Here is a 20,662-nt window from a genome sequence, read left to right on the forward strand (position 1 = left end):
TGTATATAACGGGACTTGAGCATCCATAGATGTTGGTGTTCGTGGGGGATCCTGGAACCAAAACCCAAAGAATACGAAAGGCCCACTGAATGCCTCGAACTGTGAATTATCTTCCAAAATTGCACCATTTAAAGACTTTCTTGCAGCAGGAAGAGAATCGCTGAAGCTAGTTGTTGCTTCATTTGAAGAGAAACAATGGAGTGCCTAGCTTTCATTCACGCTCTCTCTCTCATTTTCTCCCTCTTGCTTTTAAAATCATGTTCCTACCTTTCAGGTGGCATATAAACACGGTAACAACAACAAGATGCAGACACAACACAACCCATTATATAGGCAATCTATGCAAAGCAAGAGGTTGTGCACAATTTCTGGCTTTGCATGTTTTATTACTCTAATGGTGTTAAAACTATTGCAGACTGTAAACATAAACATAACAGATCTGCGCTGGTTTTCCATCCAAGGACTTAGTTACAAGAATGTGTGTCTTCTGTGTCCCACCTTGAATCCCTATCATTGGGAGAGAGCCAGGATATAAATATAAACATAATGTTGAGAGCCAGCATGGCGTAGTGGTTTGAGTCTTGGTCTACGATTAGGGACCAGAGTTCAATTCTCAACTCAATGATAGAAACTGACCTATTAATGTGACCCATGGGCAAGAAGTCACACTCTCTCAGCCTCAGGGGACGGCAATGGCAAACCTCCTCTGGACAAATCTTGCCAAGAAAAACCCCATGATAGGTTGGCCTTAGGGTCACCATAAATTGTAAGCAACTTGAAAGCACACAACCACAACAGCAACCACAACAACTTTCCCAATCCCTCCTGTCTCTACCAACTTTATCTGGGAGGTTTGCAAAACCGTTTCCTTGCAAAAGAGCTCCATGAATGGGCCAGGTTTTTAATTACCACGCCAGCTCCCTTCTCTTGATCCAGGTTATTTATAGGCCTCATCATGGAAAATGAGATTAAGGGCCCCGTAATCTGCAAAACACAGACCCAAAGCCATCAGGCCAGCCATCGGCGACCTGTTTTCCTCTTCGGCTGTGATTTTTGCATCAGAATTAGCCCAAAGCTTACAGCCAAACGGGATTGCTAAAGGGAGATCTGGACGGCCACTTTGCTGGGTCCAGTTTGGGCACCTGGGGCATTGTGCCGATGGAGGAAGGCCTATTGAACAGCCCCAAAGGAATGCAGATCCTTCTGGGGGCAGAGCAGGCTAAGGCTTTGACTCCCACCAGTTGATGACAACTTAATCCAGAAGGAAGCGCCCAGGTCTAGAAAATGTGCCGCACGTCCCAAGGGTGCGACGTGGAGCATGGCAGCGCATGGACCAAGAATCGCCCTGGGATTGCTAGGCCTCTTACAAGGAATTTAACCAGGGCCACTGAGGACAGATAGGAGGACAAAGCAAAGGGCTGGAGGCTTAGAAGGGCCTCTTTCTTGCAAGTTTTATGCCATGTTTGCATTAATTGTATTACAGGTTGGATCTCCTTTTTCTGGAATGCTTGGGACCAGAAGTTTTTGCAGGTATGAGGATATTTTCACGCACGCACACACACATATGAGAGATATCTTGGAGATGGGACCCAAGTCTAACCATGAAATCCATTTACGTTTCATATACACTTTATACACATCCGAAGTATGACAGTCTCCATTCAGTCATATTAGCATCTAGGAAACGTTCAGGCTTGGTTTGCTCTCAGACCCATTTCTTTGACTGTCTATGAGCAAACCATGAACACACAAACACACAGAAGCCATGCACCCCATTCATTCATGGTCTCTCACTCTTTCCCCTGCAGCTTTTTCTGGGCATGAAAACTCTCTGTTCCTCCACTGGACACATTTAAAAAACCCTTCCTCTCTTGCCGGCCGGCCTCCACTTAATCCATTTACATAACCTCCAGTGGAGACAAAGGCCGCTATGTTATCACTCCTTCCCAAAAGCACAGTGTGCAAATCCTCCGCGGCTCCACCTCGGGCAGGGAAGCTATATTTCCATCAAGGTTTAAAATGTGCCTTTGTTTGGGGCGCAGGGGAGAGGGACAGGCCTTGATGGAGGTGACACTGGAGGACAAGCAAAGCCACGCAAAACAAATCCACAAACCAAGTTTATTGCCAGCCAAACCCCCTCCCTACACTTTTCTCGGCTGGGATTTGGTTTTCTTCCAAAGCTGAGATGAAAGACAGGGAAGGAGGCCCAGAGCCCACCCAAAGCTTGGCACAAGTTATTCTTTTTTGGGCCTACAACACCCAGAATCCACTGTCTAGCTTGGCTCATAGGGAAAACCATGAGATGGAATCCAAAGAGGGCAAACTGGATGCTGTCAGTTTTCCAAGGAAGCAGCACAATAAAGAAAATTAATAGGTCAGAGAGAAAATCAAGCCTGTAATCTCCCTAAAATCCAAAAGAATTAAATCAAGGCTATTGTACTTTGGACATATCATGATGTACTGAAATAGATGATAATGGTGATTAAAGTGTGAGGTGGTTGGAAAAGGAAAAGGACCATATCATAGGGTTGCCTGGAGTTTGCAAGACCTGAGCAGCGCAGCAGATGACCAGGGCTGCATTTACCTAAACTGACTTATCCATTACAGCTCTGTATGCTTGATCACTATTTAGTCACAATTGTGACAACACCGACACAGCTGTAATTCCAACACAACCTACTTTTCAGATTCAGTCAAATCTCAGATTCAAACAAATCAAAGCTCTGGTGTCACAACAAATGACAATCCCAGGATCCCATAGCAGTGGGCCATAGTTGTCAAAGCAGTGTCAAATTGTATTATTTCTTTGCTCTGGATTAGAGTCCAGGCTTTAATTGAACTCTCCAAGGTGCCAAAATTATTGGGAAAGAAATGTTCAGCCTACTGAACGTCCATCACCCCAGAAGCTGTGAACCACTGATGGAATCTGGAGTCCAAAGCAAACTTGCCTCCAGAGCGCATGATGCACCTTAGCCACATTGACCCAGGACCAAAGTCTCCCTGTCCTACCTGGGGCAATGTCCGATGAGGATTCGCAAGGAAGGGAAGTCTCCTTTGGCTGCAGCGTAGTGGACGGGTAAAGCCCCCGTGTCCGTGGCCGCCAGTGGATCGCTGCCCCCGAAGCGCAGGAGCCAGTCTATCACTTCATGGTGCCCAAAGCGGGCGGCCAGGTGCAGGACGGTGGCACCAGAGTTGTCTGTGTCCTGAAAGAGAATGAGAAAACACAACGGAGAGGGTTACGGACCAGCTGAGCACCATCCCTTTAAAGTCGCGAGCGCCAAATGTGTCATTTTAGAGGACTCTGAAATCGACATAGGAATACGTTGCTCAGTATAGAAGGGTTGAAATTTCCTGTGGAAGTTCACCTTCAAGGCTTCTTTCCAGAGCCATTCTCCTGGTTGCCAAAGGTGAGCCAGACACATCTGCAGGTGAGCAGACAGGAGAGCTGAGCAGAAGCCAGTCCATTTCTTTGTGTTTAGGACCCAAGCCATGAGTATAAGAAAGGCTGGGTTGGGCAATGGGGTTAATAACTGGTGGGACACTGGCCTGAAAAGGGACCAAGGAATCGCAACTCCCATCATCTCCATCCAAGTTCCCAAACATAGTCTGGTGTCCTTTTGCCAGTGGTGTTCGTTTGCCTCCGACTGTTAACTGGGTGTTGCAGGTGGCATTTTCTTTGGCGTTTGCTGTACTTCATCCTCCTTCTCCTCATTATGTTTTAACATCCCTTATTCCATTTTGAATTAGTGGTTGCTTTTGCATTATCCATTGCTTTAACTGTGTTTGATATAAATATATACATCGTGAGCCCACCCGGGGCAGAAATTCAAGAAAGAAGCATCTTTGCTACTCAAGAAAGGGACCCTGATTTGTTCTGACTTCTTGGTCCTTTCATGCACCTCTCCAGATGCTGTGACAAATAAGCTGTGAGCGAGGGTGGCACAGTGCTTGAGCATTGGACTAGGACTCCAGAGAGCAGGGTTCGATTCCCTGTTTGGCCATTATACCCAGTTGGGCAAGTCACACTCTCTCAGCCTCATGGGAAGGCAATGGCCAACCCCCTCTGAACAAATATGGACAAGAAAACCCAGTGATAACCTGCATTAGGGTCTCCAAGGCACATAAACACAAGCTGTAAACTATGCTTATAGGGTCAGTTGTAAGAAAGTGGGAGCAGAGGCAGGAAGGAGGATCAGGAGAGAAGACAAAAGAAGGTGAGGAATGCCAGAGAACAAGGGAGCGGAGGGTAGGAAGAGAACTGGGGCCCAGAGCCAGAGAACGGCTGCCTGGGTTTGTTTGAAAATCCCCCCAAATATTCTAAGGTGTAACCTGTTGGTAACTACTCTTCAGCTGCTGGTGGGTGGGTAGGATTGCTCCCCCGAGGAGGACATGGCACAGCCTGCCTTCTGTGGTGTAGGACTCAGGGAGACTCAGCTCCCCAAAGCCACTGGGCAGGGAAAGAAGAGGGCCCTCCAGCTCCCTCCTGAGTCTGCCAGGCCTGGAAGGAGGACCTGGAGGTCTCTGCTCCCTGGGGTCAAGCGAAGCCAAAACCAGCAACAAGACTCTCCAAGCACAAGCTTTACGTCCAGCTGCATCTCTCCCTGATGGAAGAGGCCCCAGGGCTCCCCTCCGCTGCCAGACCCCAGGAAGGCTGTGGAGGGACAGGGCTCTTGGAGGTCCCTCAGGCTCACCAGAAACGGGAGCCCCTGCTTCCTCTAGCCTTGGCTCCCTCCAAAGCGCAAGGCACTGACTGAGATGGGATGCAGAACAGGAAGGAAGGGGCCCTCTGCACATGCTCAGGAAAGCTGGGCCCCTGCTTTGCATGCAGTCTCTCTGGAAGGGTTTGGGGGAGTCTGGTTCCCCATCTCTTCAAAGCCAGAGCCCCGTGGAGGAGGGTCCATTGGGGGGGAACTGGGGAAGAGGCTCTGCCTGGCTTCCGAAGCCAACCCTCCTCCTCCTCCCTCTCCTCTTCCAGGGCCCCGAGGGCCTTCCCGGGCTGACCTGCGGGCCGCAGCCGCCGTGCTGGAGCAGCCACTGGAGGCAGGGCAGGCTGCCGGTGGCGGCGGCGTCGTGGCCCGGCGTGGCCCCGTTGCTGGCGCGGGCGTTGCCCGGCAGGGCGGCCTCCTCCACCAGGAAGCGCAGGCAGTGCAGCTTCCCGGCCCGGGCGGCGTGGTGGGCGGCCGAGGCGCCCAGCGGGTCCCGCGGATGATGCTGCTGCTGCTGCTGCTGCTGCTCCGGGAACAGCGCCGACCGCAGCCGCTCCAGGTCCCCTTGGCGGGCCGCCTGCAGGGCGCGCTCCGCGCTCAGCGCCATGCTCCGCCGCCGGGACCCGGACAGCCCCCCGGACAGCCCTGCCTGCCTGCCTGCCTCCCGCGCCGCCGCCGCCGCCGCCGCCGGGGCTCAGCACCAGACGCCCGGCACCTGCCGCCTCCGCCTCCTCCTCCTCCTCCGGCGACGGCGGCGGCGGGCTCCTCCCTGCGCTCCTCCTCCTCCTCCTCCAGGGCCCCCGCCCTCCCTCCCTCCCAGGCGGGAGCAGGACGGACTCCAAGGCCCAGCATCCCCGGCTGCTCCCTCCCTCCCTCCCTCCCAGGCGGGAGCAGGACCGACTCCAAGGCCCAGCATCCCCGGCTGCTCCCTCCCTCCCTCCCAGGCGGGAGCAGGACCGACTCCAAGGCCCAGCATCCCCGGCTGCTCCCTCCCTCCCTCCCTCCCAGGCGGGAGCAGGACCGACTCCAAGGCCCAGCATCCCCGGCTGCTCCCTCCCTCCCTCCCTCCCAGGCGGGAGCAGGACCGACTCCAAGGCCCAGCATCCCCGGCTGCTCCCTCCCTCCCTCCCAGGCGGGAGCAGGACCGACTCCAAGGCCCAGCATCCCCGGCTGCTCCCTCCCTCCCAGGCGGGAGCAGGACCGACTCCAAGGCCCAGCATCCCCGGCTGCTTCCTCCCTCCCTCCCTCCCTCCCAGGCGGGAGCAGGACCGACTCCAAGGCCCAGCATCCCCGGCTGCTCCCTCCCTCCCAGGCGGGAGCAGGACCGACTCCAAGGCCCAGCATCCCCGGCTGCTCCCTCCCTCCCTCCCTCCCTTTGGGCCAGAGCCAGCCGTCCTCCGGCCATCAAGGAGGCCACCCCCCAAAGGGAGGACTGCACATCCCATCAGGCCTGGCTGGGGTCACACAAGGCCCCCCACTCAAGGGGGCTGCGAAATGGAGGGCCCTGGAGGAAAATAGAGGACGCGGCCAAAGAAAAGCCACGAACACCTGATGCAAAGAGAAAGGCATGTCTCTCGGCCAAAGCCCTAGTCCTGGCAAAAGAGGACCCATCCTCCCATCGGCCATTTAGAGAAGCGCAGCAGTGTGGCCTAGTGGTTTGACTGGAGGCTGGTGAAACGAAAAGCCACTTCCAAGGGATAGGTCTCCTCGCCTTTCCTTCCGCCAGGATCCGGGTTGCCAAGTCCTCTCCCGTTTGGTCTGAATCAGGCATTTACGGAAACATCTCCAGCCGCTCTTCCTTTCTGGGATGCAGCAAACCCTGCTCTTCCTGAGTTCTTTCTGCCCAGTTTTCTGATCCAGTTTGAGGCCGCTTTAACTCAATGCTAGGGAATTCTGGGAACTGTGAGACGTTGAGCCTTCTCTGTCAGAGAGTTCTGGTGCCACAATAAACTACAATTCCCAGGATCCCCTAGCACTGAGACGGCAGTTAAAGGGGCCTCAAACTGGATTATTTCTGCATAATCTGTTAAAGAAGCCATGCCCAGGAACACATTGACACTAATAATAATAATACAAATAATAATAATAATAATCATGTTCTTTTGAGAATGTGGTGTAGTAGTGTGAGCATCAGACTACTATTTTGGAGACCAAGGTTCAAATCCCCACCATGGAAACCCAAAACCCCAAAACAAACCCCTGAATGTTTCATTTTGCAAAACCCAATGTTTTGATCCCAGAGGGCTGCAATCTGTCAGCAAGGCGAGCGCTCAGACATAGGTGCTGCAAGCTGCTCCAGTGTCTTTGCTGACCGGCTGCTTGTCGGGACTCGCACCCGGAGCCTTAGTGAGGGCAGCTGTTTCATAGGACAACATCAGGGCTGTGCTGAAGGCTGCCAGGCTGCCGGCCACAGCTAGCCACAGGGAATGGGCATATTCGAAACTGGGGAACCCTGGGATGCTCAGAGACACCTAGGAAGTAATATGGAGAGACAGGGAGAACTATCAGGAGATGGAGAATCAAGGGCAACCCTTATCAACAAAATAACTAAATCTATCCAACTTTGGACACATCATGAGATGACACAAGTCACTGGAAAAGATGGAGAAGATGGAAGACGTAGGAGAAGATGGAAGACGTTGGAAAACATGGAGAAGATGGAAGAAGTTGGAAAAGTTGGAGAAGATGGAAGGCATTGGAAAAGATGGAGGAGATGGAATATGTTGGAAAAGAAGGAGAAGATGGAAGACATTGGAAAAGAAGAAGATGGAAGACGTTGAAACAAATGGAGAAAATGGAAGACGTTGGAAAAGAAGGAGAAGATGGAAGACGTTGGAAAAGAAGGAGAAGATGGAAGATGTTGGAAAAGAGGAAGATGGAAGACGTTGGAAAAGAAGGAGAAGATGGAAGACGTTGGAAAAGATGGAAGACATTGGAAAAGAAGGAGAAGATGGAAGACGTTGGAGAAGATGGAGAAGATGGAAGACACTGGAAAAGAAGGAGAAGATGGAAGACATTGGAAAAGATGGAGAAGATGGAAGACGTTGGAAAAGATGGAGAAGATGGAAGACGTTGGAAAAGATGGAGAAGATAGAAGACGTTGGAAAAGAAGGAGAAGATGGAAGACGTTGGAAAAGATGGAGAAGATGGAAGACGTTGGAAAAGATGGAGAAGATGGAAGACGTTGGAAGAGAAGGAGAAGATGGAAGACGTTGGAAAAGAAGGAGAAGATGGAAGACGTTGGAAAAGATGGAGAAGATGGAAGACGTTGGAAAAGATGGAGAAGATGGAAGACGTTGGAAAAGATGGAGAAGATGGAAGACGTTGGAGAAGATGGGAAGATGTTGGAAAAGAAGGAGAAGATGGGAAGACGTTGGAAAAGATGGAGAAGATGGAAGACGTTGGAAAAGAAGGAGAAGATGGAAGACGTTGGAAAAGATGGAGAAGATGGAAGACGTTGGAAAAGAAGGAGAAGATGAAAGACGTTGGAAAAGAAGGAGAAGATGGAAGACGTTGGAAGAGAAGGAGAAGATGGAAGACGTTGGAAAAGAAGGAGAAGATGGAAGACGTTGGAAAAGAAGGAGAAGATGGAAGACGTTGGAAAAGATGGAGAAGATGGAAGACGTTGGAAAAGAAGGAGAAGATGGAAGACGTTGGAAAAGAAGGAGAAGATGGAAGACGTTGGAAGAGAAGGAGAAGATGGAAGACGTTGGAAAAGAAGGAGAAGATGGAAGACGTTGGAAAAGAAGGAGAAGATGGAAGACGTTGGAAAAGATGGAGAAGGTGATAATGCAGATGGAAGTGGAAAGTTGCAGGAAAAGTGGGAGATCTCATTCCTCGGCTCCATCAAGGAAGGTAGGGATGCTTCCTGAGTCTGCAGGAACTATTGCTTCCAAATTCTGGTGAGTCTCCTATTCATTGGACCACCATAAACCGGTGGCCCAGAATGAGAACAACAAGCCCAAATCCAGCCTGAATTGTCACTAGAAGCCCAAATGACTCAACCAAGGAGATCATACTTTGGACCCATCATGAGGTGCCAGGACTCACTGGGAAAGACAAGAATGTTTGGGAAAGTGGAAGGCAGCAGGAAAAGAGGAAGAAGAGAGGATGATGGGTGGATTGACTCAAAAAAGGATCGACTGCCACAGAGACACACCTCATACTGATGTTGGGCGAAGACGTAAAGGCTGTATCGGGTGACGCCAACGCAGGAGGAAAGACCTGGAAGGAAAAAGCAGATGGGTAAAAGTCTCTGGAATCAACAGGCAGAAAAATCCTTTTTTCCCACCTGTTTTAGAAGGTTTGCAAAGCTCAAAAGCTGTCTGCCCTGCATATAAAGGCTGCATCTGCACTGCAGAAATAATCCAGTTTGACATTGCTGTAACTTGAAGGCACACAACAACATCATATATATGTGTGTACAGTATGTATGTGTGTGTGTGTGTGTGTATATACATACACACACATACATACAGACACACTGATAATTGTAATAATACACTTCATCTATATTTTATTTCTTTCCCCCCAAACTGGGGCTTAAGGAAGGTGGTGGGTGCTTTCAAGTGGTTTCCAATTTATGGTAATCCTAAGGCCCTATCATGGTGTTTTCTTGGCAAGTGTCTTCAGAGGGAGTTTGCCGTTGACTTTCCTTGAAGCTGAGAGTGTGTGACCTGTCCAAGGTGACCCAGTGACCCAGTGAATTTCAATGGCCAACAGGGAATCGAACTCTGGGCTCCAGAGTCACAGTGTACAAAGTAAGTAAGTAAAGGAGATAAGGGTTCAGCACAGTAGATATTTCTCACAGTGGATTCACGGTGACATGGGAACCACCAGCTACCCCCAATGCACACCAATGCTGGGACTCATTTTCATACCAGGACTGGGTCTGCATGCTTCCATTTAAGCTTTGAGAGAGACGGAGGAGGCATGCATACCTGCCAGGAGGTAGAGCCCCACGGAGAGGAAAAGGCAGCGTCGCTTTGCCAGGCCGTCCCAGAAGCAGCGAAAGAACCGGCATCCGGAGAGGAGGCAGAGGAAAGCCCCGGCTGCAGCAATGGCTGACATGATGATCGAAGCTCTGGTGACAAGGATGGCCCCTGGGAGAAAGAAAGAAGGAAGGAAGGAAGGAAGGAAGGAAGGAAGGAAGGAAGAAAGAAAGACAGAGTTAACATGGAGTTGGATTGTCCATCTTTGGAGGCCTTTAAACAGAGGTTGGATGGCCAGCTCTCAAGAGTGTAACTGTATTCCTGCATGGCAGGGTGTTGGACTATATGCCCCTTGGACTATATGGCTATGATGCTATGGCTATGATGCTCTGGTGTGGGGAATTAAAATATCTATCTATTTATCTCCTCTAGAGATATGTACAGAATCACAGAATTGGAAGGGACCTCAAGGACCATCAAGTACAAGAGGGAACTGAGGAGGAAAACAAGAAAAGAGGACCAAGGAATTCATTTTGCATTGAGGTGTGTGCACAGTAAAGTCTAGAAAGGCTTTACTGTGCACACATGTCAATGCAAAATGAATTCCTTGGATGAGGGATTCTGGGGCCTGTCATTCAAAAAAGCAACTTTTTCCAAGTTTTATCACACATGCCTGTGTACACAAACCTGTGCACACGTGTGTGTTGTAGGGTGGAATTGATTTCCAGATATGCCACAAAGGCGGCATTTAATCTCCTTGAGATAGAGTGGCCACTAGGGACCAGCGGAGAAGAAGAGGAAGTGATACAGGCAGGTTTCATTTTTCAGCATATCATGGCCAGAGACCAACCTGGCCCCGGCTTTCCATTTGCGCACAGCCTTGGTCTCCACCGCCTGGAAAAACATTGCACTGCAAGCACAGATTAGTCTGTCAGCCAGCAGTGAAATTGCATCACATTTCCCTCTCTCCTTCTCTGGTGCTAAAGTTTTCAAACTGGCCCAGAGGCTGTGCAGCAGGAGGCAATGACCAGTGGATCAGAATGGCACTGCCATCTGATGGTGATATTGCCATCACCAATATCACCTTCCTCAAGATTCACTTGCAACCAAGTCCCTCCTTAGCTCTGCTTTTATGGGGGCATGGCACCCTGTTTTCCCTCCCATGGAGCCCTTATCAAGTTGCGGGGATTTACCTGGGTGGGGATTCAGGTAAGAGCTGAAGACATCACAAGTCCAAATTTTGACAAATTTGTCCCAAACGCACTCGCCCCACAAACCACGGCAGCGCATGCTGAGCACCACCGATCCTTTGCTGTTCACCTGGAAGAGAAAAAAGAGGGATGCTGGTCCATATCTGGCCAACTCAGAGGGATCGGCCGCCTTACTGGTTGAACTGGGAATGGCATGGTGGTGCAGATAGGATTGACCGTCGGCACCTAATCCCTGCTCAACTCCCAGGGTGCCTTCACCCTCATTCTCACCCCAAGAAGTGTCCCTCTTTTCTTTCCAGAGAGGGACTTTGGGACACCTCACATCTGATGGTGTCACCCGTTGTGGTCCACACGCCCCGCACTCTTTGTGATGCCACTGGTTTCCACCCCAAAGAGATCTTCTTCTACACTTGCAGCTGAAAGGTAAGCTACTTTGCAATTACCTGCCAGCAGTCTGTCCAGAGGGAGCCCACGATGCAGAGCAAGGAAAGAGCACCCCCCAAAATGGAGGCCAGGCTCGCCAAGGTGCCCATTGGAGGTCTTCTTGCGGGTGCCTCCTGGCTCTGGATGTATCTTCCTTTCTAGTGGCTTCTTCTCGGGTTCACATGAAATCTGGCAGACTCCATTTTAACTAAATGAGAGGACCTGTGATTGCAGAGAGAGGGAGGCAGGAATTACTGGGGGAACAGAGAAAGAGAAAGGTCAGGCAGAACGGAAGAGGCAGCCGGCTTAAACTCTGGGCCCATTCCTGCTGCTTTAGCCTCATGTTCTGGGAGGCCTTCCTATCCCAATCAAGGGGCGAAAATGCCAAAACCAGAGCAGAGTTTAGGCGCCTCATCTAAACTGGTTTACTATTTGCAATGCAGGATATACTTGTATCACCTAAGAACAAAACTGTTGTCTTCGGAAAAGATTGAACTGGATCAACCAAGATAATTAGCTATAACTAATTAAAACCCTGCCAATGCCAAGTGCATTTCATGGCCTGCTCTTGCCAGAAGGTGGCATTCAAATCCCAAACTCCTCCAGCCCTGCAGAGCTGGTCTCTCCCAACAAGAAGACCCTGGACTCCTTGGCTTTGTTGTTCTCCAACTAGTGACCCTCCAGAGAGTCTGTGGAGTTTGGTCCAGAGAAGGAAAATGGCCATACTGGAAGCTATGAGAGTTACTAAAGGAGCAGCAGAGTCCAAAATGTTGCCACTCAGCTGTTGACAAAGGCTGGTTACTGGGAATATAGAACTGCTCTCTTGGAACAGCTGCATTGCCCACCGCTTCATTTGCAGGCACAATTAATAATAATAATAATAATAATAATAATAATAATAATAATAATTTTTATTTGTATACCGCTTTTCCATAGCTCAAAGCTGTTTACAGACTATTAAAACCATTACAAACCATCTCATAAAAATAGATAAAATCCAATAATACATTCATACAAATATATAAACTCTGAACACAATCCTTCAAGAGGGTAAGGCAGAGAGTTGATGGCAACAGAAATACGTAACATCATTTTTCAGAGGGGAAGGCTTGACCAAAGAGAAAGGTTTTAAGCCTCTTTTAAAATGTTTCCAGGGGGGTCATCAGACGGAGCTCCTCGGGAAGACTGTTCCAAATCCAGGAGACTGCCACTGAAAAGGCCATCTGGGAAGTGGAAACATATTTGGACGAAGGAATTTCCAACAGATTCTTCCCAGATGTTCTGAGTGTGCGGGGCGGATTATATGGGGAGATGTGGTCCCTCAAGTAACTCAGGCCCAAGCCATGTAGGGCTTTATAGGTGATAACCAACACCTTGTATTGTGCCCGGAAGCGAATGGGCAGCCAGTGGAGAACTTTCAAAATAGGTGTTATATGGTCAAACCTGGATGCACCGGTGACCAGTCTGGCTGCCATATTTTGTACTAACTGAAGCTTCCGAGTTTGGTACAAGGGTTGCCTCATATAGAGCGCATTACAGAAATCAAAGCAAGAGGTTACCAGAGCATGTACCACAGTTTCAAGGTCCCTTTGGCCCAGGTAGGGTCGCAGTTGGCATATCAGCCGAAGTTGATAGCAAGCACTTCTGACCGTCGCATCTACTTGAGATGTTAACTGCAGGGACGAGTCCAGAAGTACTAAGCTGCAAACTTCGTCCTTCAGGGGACGTGTGACCCCATTCAGGACAGGTGGATAAATTTTCTTCCCCGGACCTGGGGAACCTATCACCAGTACTTCCGTTTTCTCTGGATTCAGACTGAGTTTGTTTTCCCTCATCCAGCCCATTACCGACTTCAGGCAAGCATTCAGAGGAGAGACGGCATCCTTAGTCACTGCATCAGTCAGAGACACAGAGAAGCATATTTGGGTGTCATCTGATAACCCCACGCCCCATGCCTCCGGATGATCTCTCCCAGCAGTTTCATGTAAATGTTAAACAAAGTGGGGGACAAAATAGCTCCCTGAGGGACCCCAGATGTTCCCTTTTAGAGGAGCAAGTGTCCCCCAATTGCACCATCTGGAATCTTCCCGAGAGGTAGGACCGGAACCACTGGAGCACAGTGCCCCCGATGCCCAGCTCCCTCAGGCGTTCCAGAAGGATACTGTGGTCAATGGTATCGAAAGCCACTGAGATGTCCAATAGCACTAAGGTCACACTTCCCCTGTCGATGCCCAGACGGACATCATCGATTAAGGTGACCATGGCAGTCTCAACTCCATATCCTGATCTGAAGCCAGTTTGACATAGGTCCAGATAATCGGTTTCATCCAAGACTGCTTGGAGTTGGAAGGCAACCGCCCTCTCGATCACCTTACCTAAAAATGGCAACAATGAGACCAGTCTGTAGTTATTTCTCACCAGGGGATCCAGGGAGGGTTTTTTGAGCAACGGTTTAACTGTTGCTAATTTTAAACTAGATGGAAATTTACCCTCCCTGAATGATGCATTGATTATGCGTCGCAATAATGATGTTACAGCATCACCATCCTGGGCGGTCAGCCAGCAGGGACAGGGATTGAGAGAGCACATTGTCTTCCTAACACTTCCAAGAAGCTTGTCCACTTCATCGGTATCAACAAACTCAAAGTGATCCAGTTTAACGGAAGCTCTGGACACCTCTTCTATTGTCTCTGTTGAAATGCCAGCGTCGAGATCAGCCCTTATCCGAGAGATTTTATCTGTGAAAAAGTTGTTAAAATCGTCACAGCAGGCCTTAGTTGGTTCTAAAAGAGGGTTCAGAGTGGGAGGAAGCTGAGTCAGCTCCCTGACCACCCTGAACAGCTCTGCTGGACTTGACTCCGCAGACGCAATACGCGCAGCATAGAAGGAGTTCTTTGCTGCGCCTATTGCCACTCCATAAGACTTCAGAAGAGCCTCATGGAGTGTCTTGTCGGATAAGCGCTGGTGTCTCCGCCAGCTGCGCTCGAGTCGTTGTGCGGCCCGCCTCATCTCCCAAAGATCTTCTGTATACCAGGGTTTCTTATGGAGAGATCATTATCCCAGATGTTAGTCAGGACATCAACAGAATTGCCGTCAGATCCAACCATAAACCCCTCTAAGGCTTCTTGGAACCTTTTGGGTTCCATCAGCCTTCGAGGGTGGACCATCCTAATAGGTCCTCCACCCCCGGGGGGGGATTTGGATAGTTGCCTTAAGTTGAACCTCAATCAGGAAATGGTCTGTCCATGACAAGGCAGAGGTACTACATACCTCTGCCCATGGATTCTCCCAATCCATACTAAAGACGACATCAAGCGTATTACCTGCGCAATGCATTGGACCCGAGACTAACTGGGGCAGGCCCATGCCCGTCATGGGAGCCATGAACTCCCGAACTGCACCTGTCAGATTTTGTGAGCCGGCCTTGAAAGGGATGTTGAGGTCCCCCAGAACTAAACATCTGGGAGACTCCAACACCAGTTCCGAGACCAGCTGTCTGTTAGCCCACGGGGTGGACGATAGTCCAACAAAATCCCCAGACTGTCCTTAGCCTTCAGGGTCAGGTAAATACACTCGATGAAGTCCATTTTCCGGATGGGGTTCCTGGTTAAGGTAAGCGTGTTTTTATGGACTATGGCAACACCTCCCCCCTGCCCACGAGTCCTGCTCTGCTCCTTAACTGTGTACCCAGCTGGGAGCGCCTGTGCCCACACTGCATTACTCTCAGCCCCCAGCCAGGTCTCCGTAATGCAAGCCAGGTCACAGTTTTTATCTTCCAAGAGGTCATGGATAATGTGGGTCTTGTTCTTCATTGACCTGGCATTGCACAGGAGCAGAGACAGGGTCTGTGATACATTTGGACTGACCCTCGGTTCTTTTGGGTTAGCAGAGTGGAAGGAAGGCAGGATAGATATTAAGCATCGATCCTGTCTTCCCTTGCGTTGTAATTCCAACCTCCTACCGCTATATCTCCCCTTGCCCCACACTACTCCAATCGGACTCCGTGAACAAGATCTAAATTAACATGACACCCCCAGCCAGCGACTTCTCCATCGAACCCATCATCTGCTTAGTAGCGAAATAGTTATTACATGGAGGAGAACCTGCTTCAGGCTCATTCCTCTCGCTATCATTTGCTTACCCACTACCAGTTCACCCACTACCAATTCACCCAACAACAATCACACTAATACACAGCTGCACAGCTGCAGTGTTGCAAGATGTTCCGGTGCTCCACAGACGCTGCACAGCTGCGCAGGGGCCAACAGACACAAGCCAAGTCCTGGGGCACAAAACAGACACACTCACAGGCGCAGTCCTTGGGGTCAGAACAAGGAGGGAGCCAGCAAGCCGGCTTTAAAAAGGTGCTGCTCTCACCGACACGCCCCCCTTGTCCTCCGCACAGCTGTTCCGGCGTCCTTGGTGTTGAAAGATGTTCCCTTCCTTCAGGCTAGTCCTGATGGAGCTGGACCTGCCTGGTGAACTCCCTCTCAATTCAAAGGGCAGGTTATGAAGCCATACGTGGCAAGGGTTCACACTATCTGAAAGACTATTTTTCAAATATTAGCTGTTTTAAGCTAATATTTAGGGGGGGAGGCCATTATCACAGTCCACTGCAGTCACTGACCTCTATGGAGAGAACATGGGAGGCAAGGCCTTCTCCGTGGCACACATCACCAACACCAACACCAGGAATATTGAGTACTGGGTATATACAAGTATTGGATATTGGGCAATATTGGGTATATATAAGTCCAGGTGTGGTGTAGTGTAGTGGTTTGAGCATTGGACTATGACCCTGGGGACCAGGGTTCAAATCCCACCTTGGCCATGCAAACCAACTGGGTTCTCATGGGCCAGTCATGTTCTCTCAGCCTTAGAGGATGGCAATGGCAACCCCCCTCTGAACAAATCTTGCCAAGAAAAAGCCATGGTAGGTTGTCATGAGTCGGAAACGACTTGAAAGGGCACAACAATAAATCCCACTTTCTGAGTGGAAACAAATGAGCTGTATTTTGAAATGGTGCAGCTCAGGAGTTCATGTTTGCCATGAGTAACATGGGCCTATCCCAGATAGTCTCTGGGCCGACACACTGTGCAGGTCATACCCTCGATGCCGTCTTTTGCACGGATCAGGAATATCCATGGGCGGAAATGATTTCCACTTCCGCTCTGTCATGGACAGGTCATTTCCTGGTCAAGGTTGGACTGAAGGCAACCATCCCCAATCTCCTCGGGGGTAGTGAACCAATTAGAACAGTCCGCCCTCGAAGGCTGATGGAACCCAAAAGGTTCCAAAAAGCCCTAGAGGGTTTAATGGAAGGCAACATCAGCGACTCTGATCATACTGTTGGAAAAGTGGGTTATAAATGAATAAATATAAATATATATAAATATAAAACCTGGGATAAAGATCTTTCCAAGACTATCAACACAGTCGCTCCCAAGCGTCCGTTCCAGCCCGCTCCGAATCGAATTCCTTGGTATACTGAAGATCTCAGAAGGATGAAGCGGGCTGGACAATGACTAGAGTGTCGCTGGCGGAAGACTCAGCGTCTATCTGACAAGACACATCATAGGACTTTTCTCAAAGCCTATCGAGTGGCAATAGCTGCAGCAAAGAAGTCCTTCTACTCTGCATCTATTGCATCTGCAAAGTCCCGTCCAGCAGAGCTATTCAAGATGGTTAAGACATTGACTCAAACTCCTTCTACCTTGAATCCTCTTTTTCAATCTACGAGAGCCTGCTGTGACACTTTTAACGACCACTTTGCAGATGAAATCTCTCAGATAAGGGCAGATTTAGACGCTGGCATTAATACAGAGTCAACAAGAGAGGCATCTAGTGACTCCGTTAATGAGGTTATCTTGGATCAGTTTCAGTCTTTGAGTACTGATGACATAGACAAGCTGTAAGGTCAAAAAGACCACCTGTCCTCTCGATCCCTGTCCATCGTGGCTAGCCATCCAGGGAGGGGAGACAACTTTGAAGTTACTACAATCCATAATCAATGCCTCCCTCAGGGAAGGTTGTTTTCCATCGAGCCTGAAACTGGCAGTGGTGAAACACATTCTAAAGAAACTTTCCCTTGATCCCCTGGACAAAAACAATTATCGGCCAGTATCTCTTCTTCCCTTTTTGGGTAAGGTGAACGAGAGGGCGGTTGCAAACCAGCTCCAAGCAGTCTTGGATGACACCGATTATCTCGATCCATTTCAAACTGGCTTCAGGTCGAGATACGGAGTGGAGACTGCCCTGGTCGCCTTGGTCGATGATCTCCGTCTGTGCATTGACAGGGGAAGTGTGGCCCTGTTGGTGCTCTTGGACATCTCAGTGGCCTTCGATACTATAGACCATGGTATCCTTCTGGAACGCCTGAGAGAGTTGGGAATCGCTGGCTCTGCCTTGCAGTGGCTACGTTCCTCCCTCTCGGGCAGATTCCAGATGGTGATGCTGGGGGACAGCTGCTCCTCTACAAGAGAGCTGACATCTGGCGTCCCCCATGCTGTTCAACATTGACATGAAGCCGCTGGGTGAGATCATCCGGAGACATGGGGCACGGTGTTATCAGTGCGCTGATGACACCCAAATATACTTCTTTATGTCTCCGACTGTTTCAGTGACCAAGGAGGGCATCTCCCCCCTGAATGACTGCCTGAAGTTGGTAATGGATTGGATGAGGGAAAATAGATTTAAGCTGAATCCAAATAAAACGGAGGTACTCGTGAAAGGGAACCCCAATCCGGGTATGGAGATAAGTTTGCCAGTTCTAGATGGGGTTACACTTCCCCTGAAAGACTGCATCCGCAGCTTGGGGGTGCTCCTGGATTCGTCGCTTCAGCTGTCTTCTCAGATTGATGCGACAGCCAGGAGTGCCTGCTGTCAGCTTCGGCTGATGTGCCAGTTGCACCAGTTGCGCCACTCCCTGGAGCAGCAGGACCTAGAAACGGTCGTACATGCTCTAGTAACCTCTCGCCTTGACTTCTGCAATGCGCTCTACATGGGGCAACCTTTGTGCCACGTCCAGAAGCTCCAGTTGATACAAAACATGGCAGCCAGACTGGTCGCCGGAAAATCCACGTTTGACCATATTACACCTATTTTAAAATCACTACATTGGCTGCCTATTAGCTTCTGGGCTCAGTACAAGGTGTTGGTCTAAAGCCCTACAGTCTCCTTGAAGGAAGGCCTCCTCCTCCCATACAATCCTCCCGTACTCTCCGATCCTCAGGGAAAAACCTTTTACATCCCAAAAGACCAGGTTGGCGGTGACCTCCCAGAAGTCTTTTTCTGCTATGGCTCCTAAAACTTGGAATGACCTCTGGAAGAGATTCGCTCATTATCCTCGTTGGAGGCTTTTAAAAAAGCGACAAAACCCTTTCTCTTCCGGCAGGCCTTCCCTGAGCGATAATCACCCAGAACCGGATTGTAGAAAAGTCTTGTAGTGTTGTATTGCTATATATTTTAATCCTGAGCGGAGGGAGGGTTTTGTGGATTTCATTGTTTTTATATTGTGTATTGTATAAACTCTGTTGTTACCTGCCTCGATCCCTAAACAGAAGAGGCGGGATATAAATAAATATTTTATTATTATTACTTTATTGTTTTATTAATATCATTATTATTACTATTACTATTTTTCTTATTTTTATTCTGCGCAAAGAAGGAGCCAGGGAGTGAAATTCGTCTCCTACGGAGGGTAGGCCTAGGCCTCTTGGTCCCCTAACAGAGGCAGTTAGGTGAACAGAAGGGCCGCGAAGGCGCCACGCGCCACTTAAATGCATCCCATGGGCTATTGTCCGCAATGGTCTAGGGAGAGAGGGAGGCAGACAGGAGCCTGGCACGTGCCTCCATTGAAAGGGTCCAAGGATTGAAGCGATAACTCCCCTCCCAGGGGAAGGCCACCAGCTGCCCCAGAGCAAGCGTTACGGAGCGCATGGCGTGCGGCGAAGGGGGACAACAGCTCTGAACAACTTCGTTTTAAATCCTTCCCTTGCAACTAAAGCAGGATGGGACAGGCGGTCCTGAATTTTGAAAATCAGAAAACAAAAACCCACGCGATGCCATTATCTTTCTGGGCTGCTGTTATATGATCATTATTATTACGCAAAAAAGGAGACAGACGGCCTACCGACGCCAATCCATATTCTCTGAGAAATTCAAACTGATTCTAACTTCTGGACTGGACAACTCTGGCTGTTTGGGGAGAAAAACGTTGGCCCTTTGCTTGTTTCGGCCTAAAGGGTCCCAGTGGTCAGCGAGGTGGAACTGACTGCAAGTACAAACTGTACTTTGGCACCAAAAACTGATATCGTTGATATCAGATAAGGTTTATTGGTGGCAAATTGATGCAGCAAGTGGTCTGTCAGCAGAAGAGAGCATCACAGTCCTTCAGCTGATGGGTTCCAATTTTAATTGTCAGCTTTATACGTTTTTAATTTTACCGTGTTTTTAGACTGTAAGCTGCTTCGGGTCCCAATTTTTGGAGAAAAGCAGGATACAGATAAAGATGATGATGATGGTGGTGATGATGATGGTGATAGAAATCAGGACTCTAAACACCAGGTTCTGTCCAGAACCATCCCAGGGCCAACACTCTCGTCTCACCATGATTCCCAAACTCTGGTCCTCCAGGAGTTTTGGACTCCAGCTCCCAGAAGCCTCAGCAATCAGCCAATGGTCTGGGATTCTGGAGCTGAAGTCCATAATAATAATAATAATAATAATAATAATAATAATAATAATAATAATATTTTATTTATATTTCCCGCTTCTCCCTTCAGATCGAAGCAGGATTACAACAGTAAAAACATCATAAAATACATAGATAATACAAAATACATCAATCAAAATAAAAAATAAAAATAAAAAGGGGAAGAGTTGTTACAGTATTGCTCACAGTCGTAAGAATGGAGTCATCATATTCAGATGTTCAAAATCAGATTAGAGGAGACCCATTGGATAGGCTCGCCGGAAGAGATCCGTCTTCAATGCCCTCTTGAAGGCTTCCAAAGAAGGCATAAGATGGATCTCTTCCGGTAAATTGTTCCAAAGTCTAGGGGCCATAGCCGAAAATGTTTTACAAAAGGTGGTTTTCAACCGGGTTTTGAGTTGTTCTAATATTTTTGTGCCAGATGTCCTGAGAGTGCGGGCGGATTGTGTAGGGAGAGGCGTTCCCTTAAGTAACTCAGGCCCAGGCCATGTAGGGCTTTATAGGTAATAACCAACACTTTGTATTGGGCCCGGAAGCTAATTGGCAGCCAATGTAGAGATTTCAATACCGGTGTAATGTGCTCTGATCTCAGTGTCCTGCAGCATTCTGAATCAGTTGAAGCTTCCAAAAGTGGTACAAAGGTAGCCCCATGTAGAGCGCATTACAGAAATCTAAAC

General features: G+C 49.2%; 2 protein-coding genes across 2 annotated transcripts in view; both read right to left on the bottom strand.

Moving 5' to 3' along the window:
- The window catches only part of LOC149307869 (uncharacterized), a 56,782-nt gene extending 51,419 nt beyond the window's left edge, over positions 1-5,363 (bottom strand). The window contains exons 1-2 of the mRNA XM_089534549.1: positions 5,002-5,363; positions 3,010-3,203 (exon numbers count right to left, since the gene is read on the bottom strand). Of these exons, the coding sequence (XP_089390675.1) occupies positions 3,010-3,203; positions 5,002-5,313 (506 nt within the window). The 5' untranslated portion in view covers positions 5,314-5,363. The remainder of the gene's footprint in view (positions 1-3,009; positions 3,204-5,001) is intronic.
- Positions 5,364-6,976: 1,613 nt separating this feature from the next.
- LOC149307870 (claudin-16-like) lies at positions 6,977-11,381 on the bottom strand. The gene is made up of 5 exons (XM_089536822.1): positions 11,292-11,381; positions 10,831-10,957; positions 9,647-9,808; positions 8,866-8,930; positions 6,977-7,177 (listed from the first exon to the last, which is right to left on the bottom strand). The coding sequence occupies exons 1-5, from the start codon at positions 11,379-11,381 to the stop codon at positions 6,977-6,979; spliced, it is 645 nt and encodes a 214-aa protein (XP_089392948.1).
- Positions 11,382-20,662: the final 9,281 nt, after the last annotated feature.

Source organism: Sceloporus occidentalis, unplaced genomic scaffold (genome assembly GCF_023333645.1).
Source record: "Sceloporus occidentalis isolate IW3139 unplaced genomic scaffold, rSceOcc1.0.p SCAF_8, whole genome shotgun sequence".
Classification (NCBI taxonomy): Eukaryota; Metazoa; Chordata; class Lepidosauria; order Squamata; family Phrynosomatidae; genus Sceloporus; species Sceloporus occidentalis.

What these genes read in the sequence shown, in the direction of transcription:
- LOC149307870 (XM_089536822.1), bottom strand. Translation starts at nt 11,381, where the DNA reads ATGGGCACCTTGGCGAGCCTGGCCTCCATTTTGGGGGGTGCTCTTTCC. An exon ending in TCTGGACAGACTGCTGGCAG is followed by an intron (nt 10,958 to 11,291) that starts GTAATTGCAAAG and finishes TTTCTCTTCCAG; the next exon opens with GTGAACAGCAAAGGATCGGT. An exon ending in GGGGCTCTACCTCCTGGCAG is followed by an intron (nt 8,931 to 9,646) that starts GTATGCATGCCT and finishes TTTTCCTTCCAG; the next exon opens with GTCTTTCCTCCTGCGTTGGC.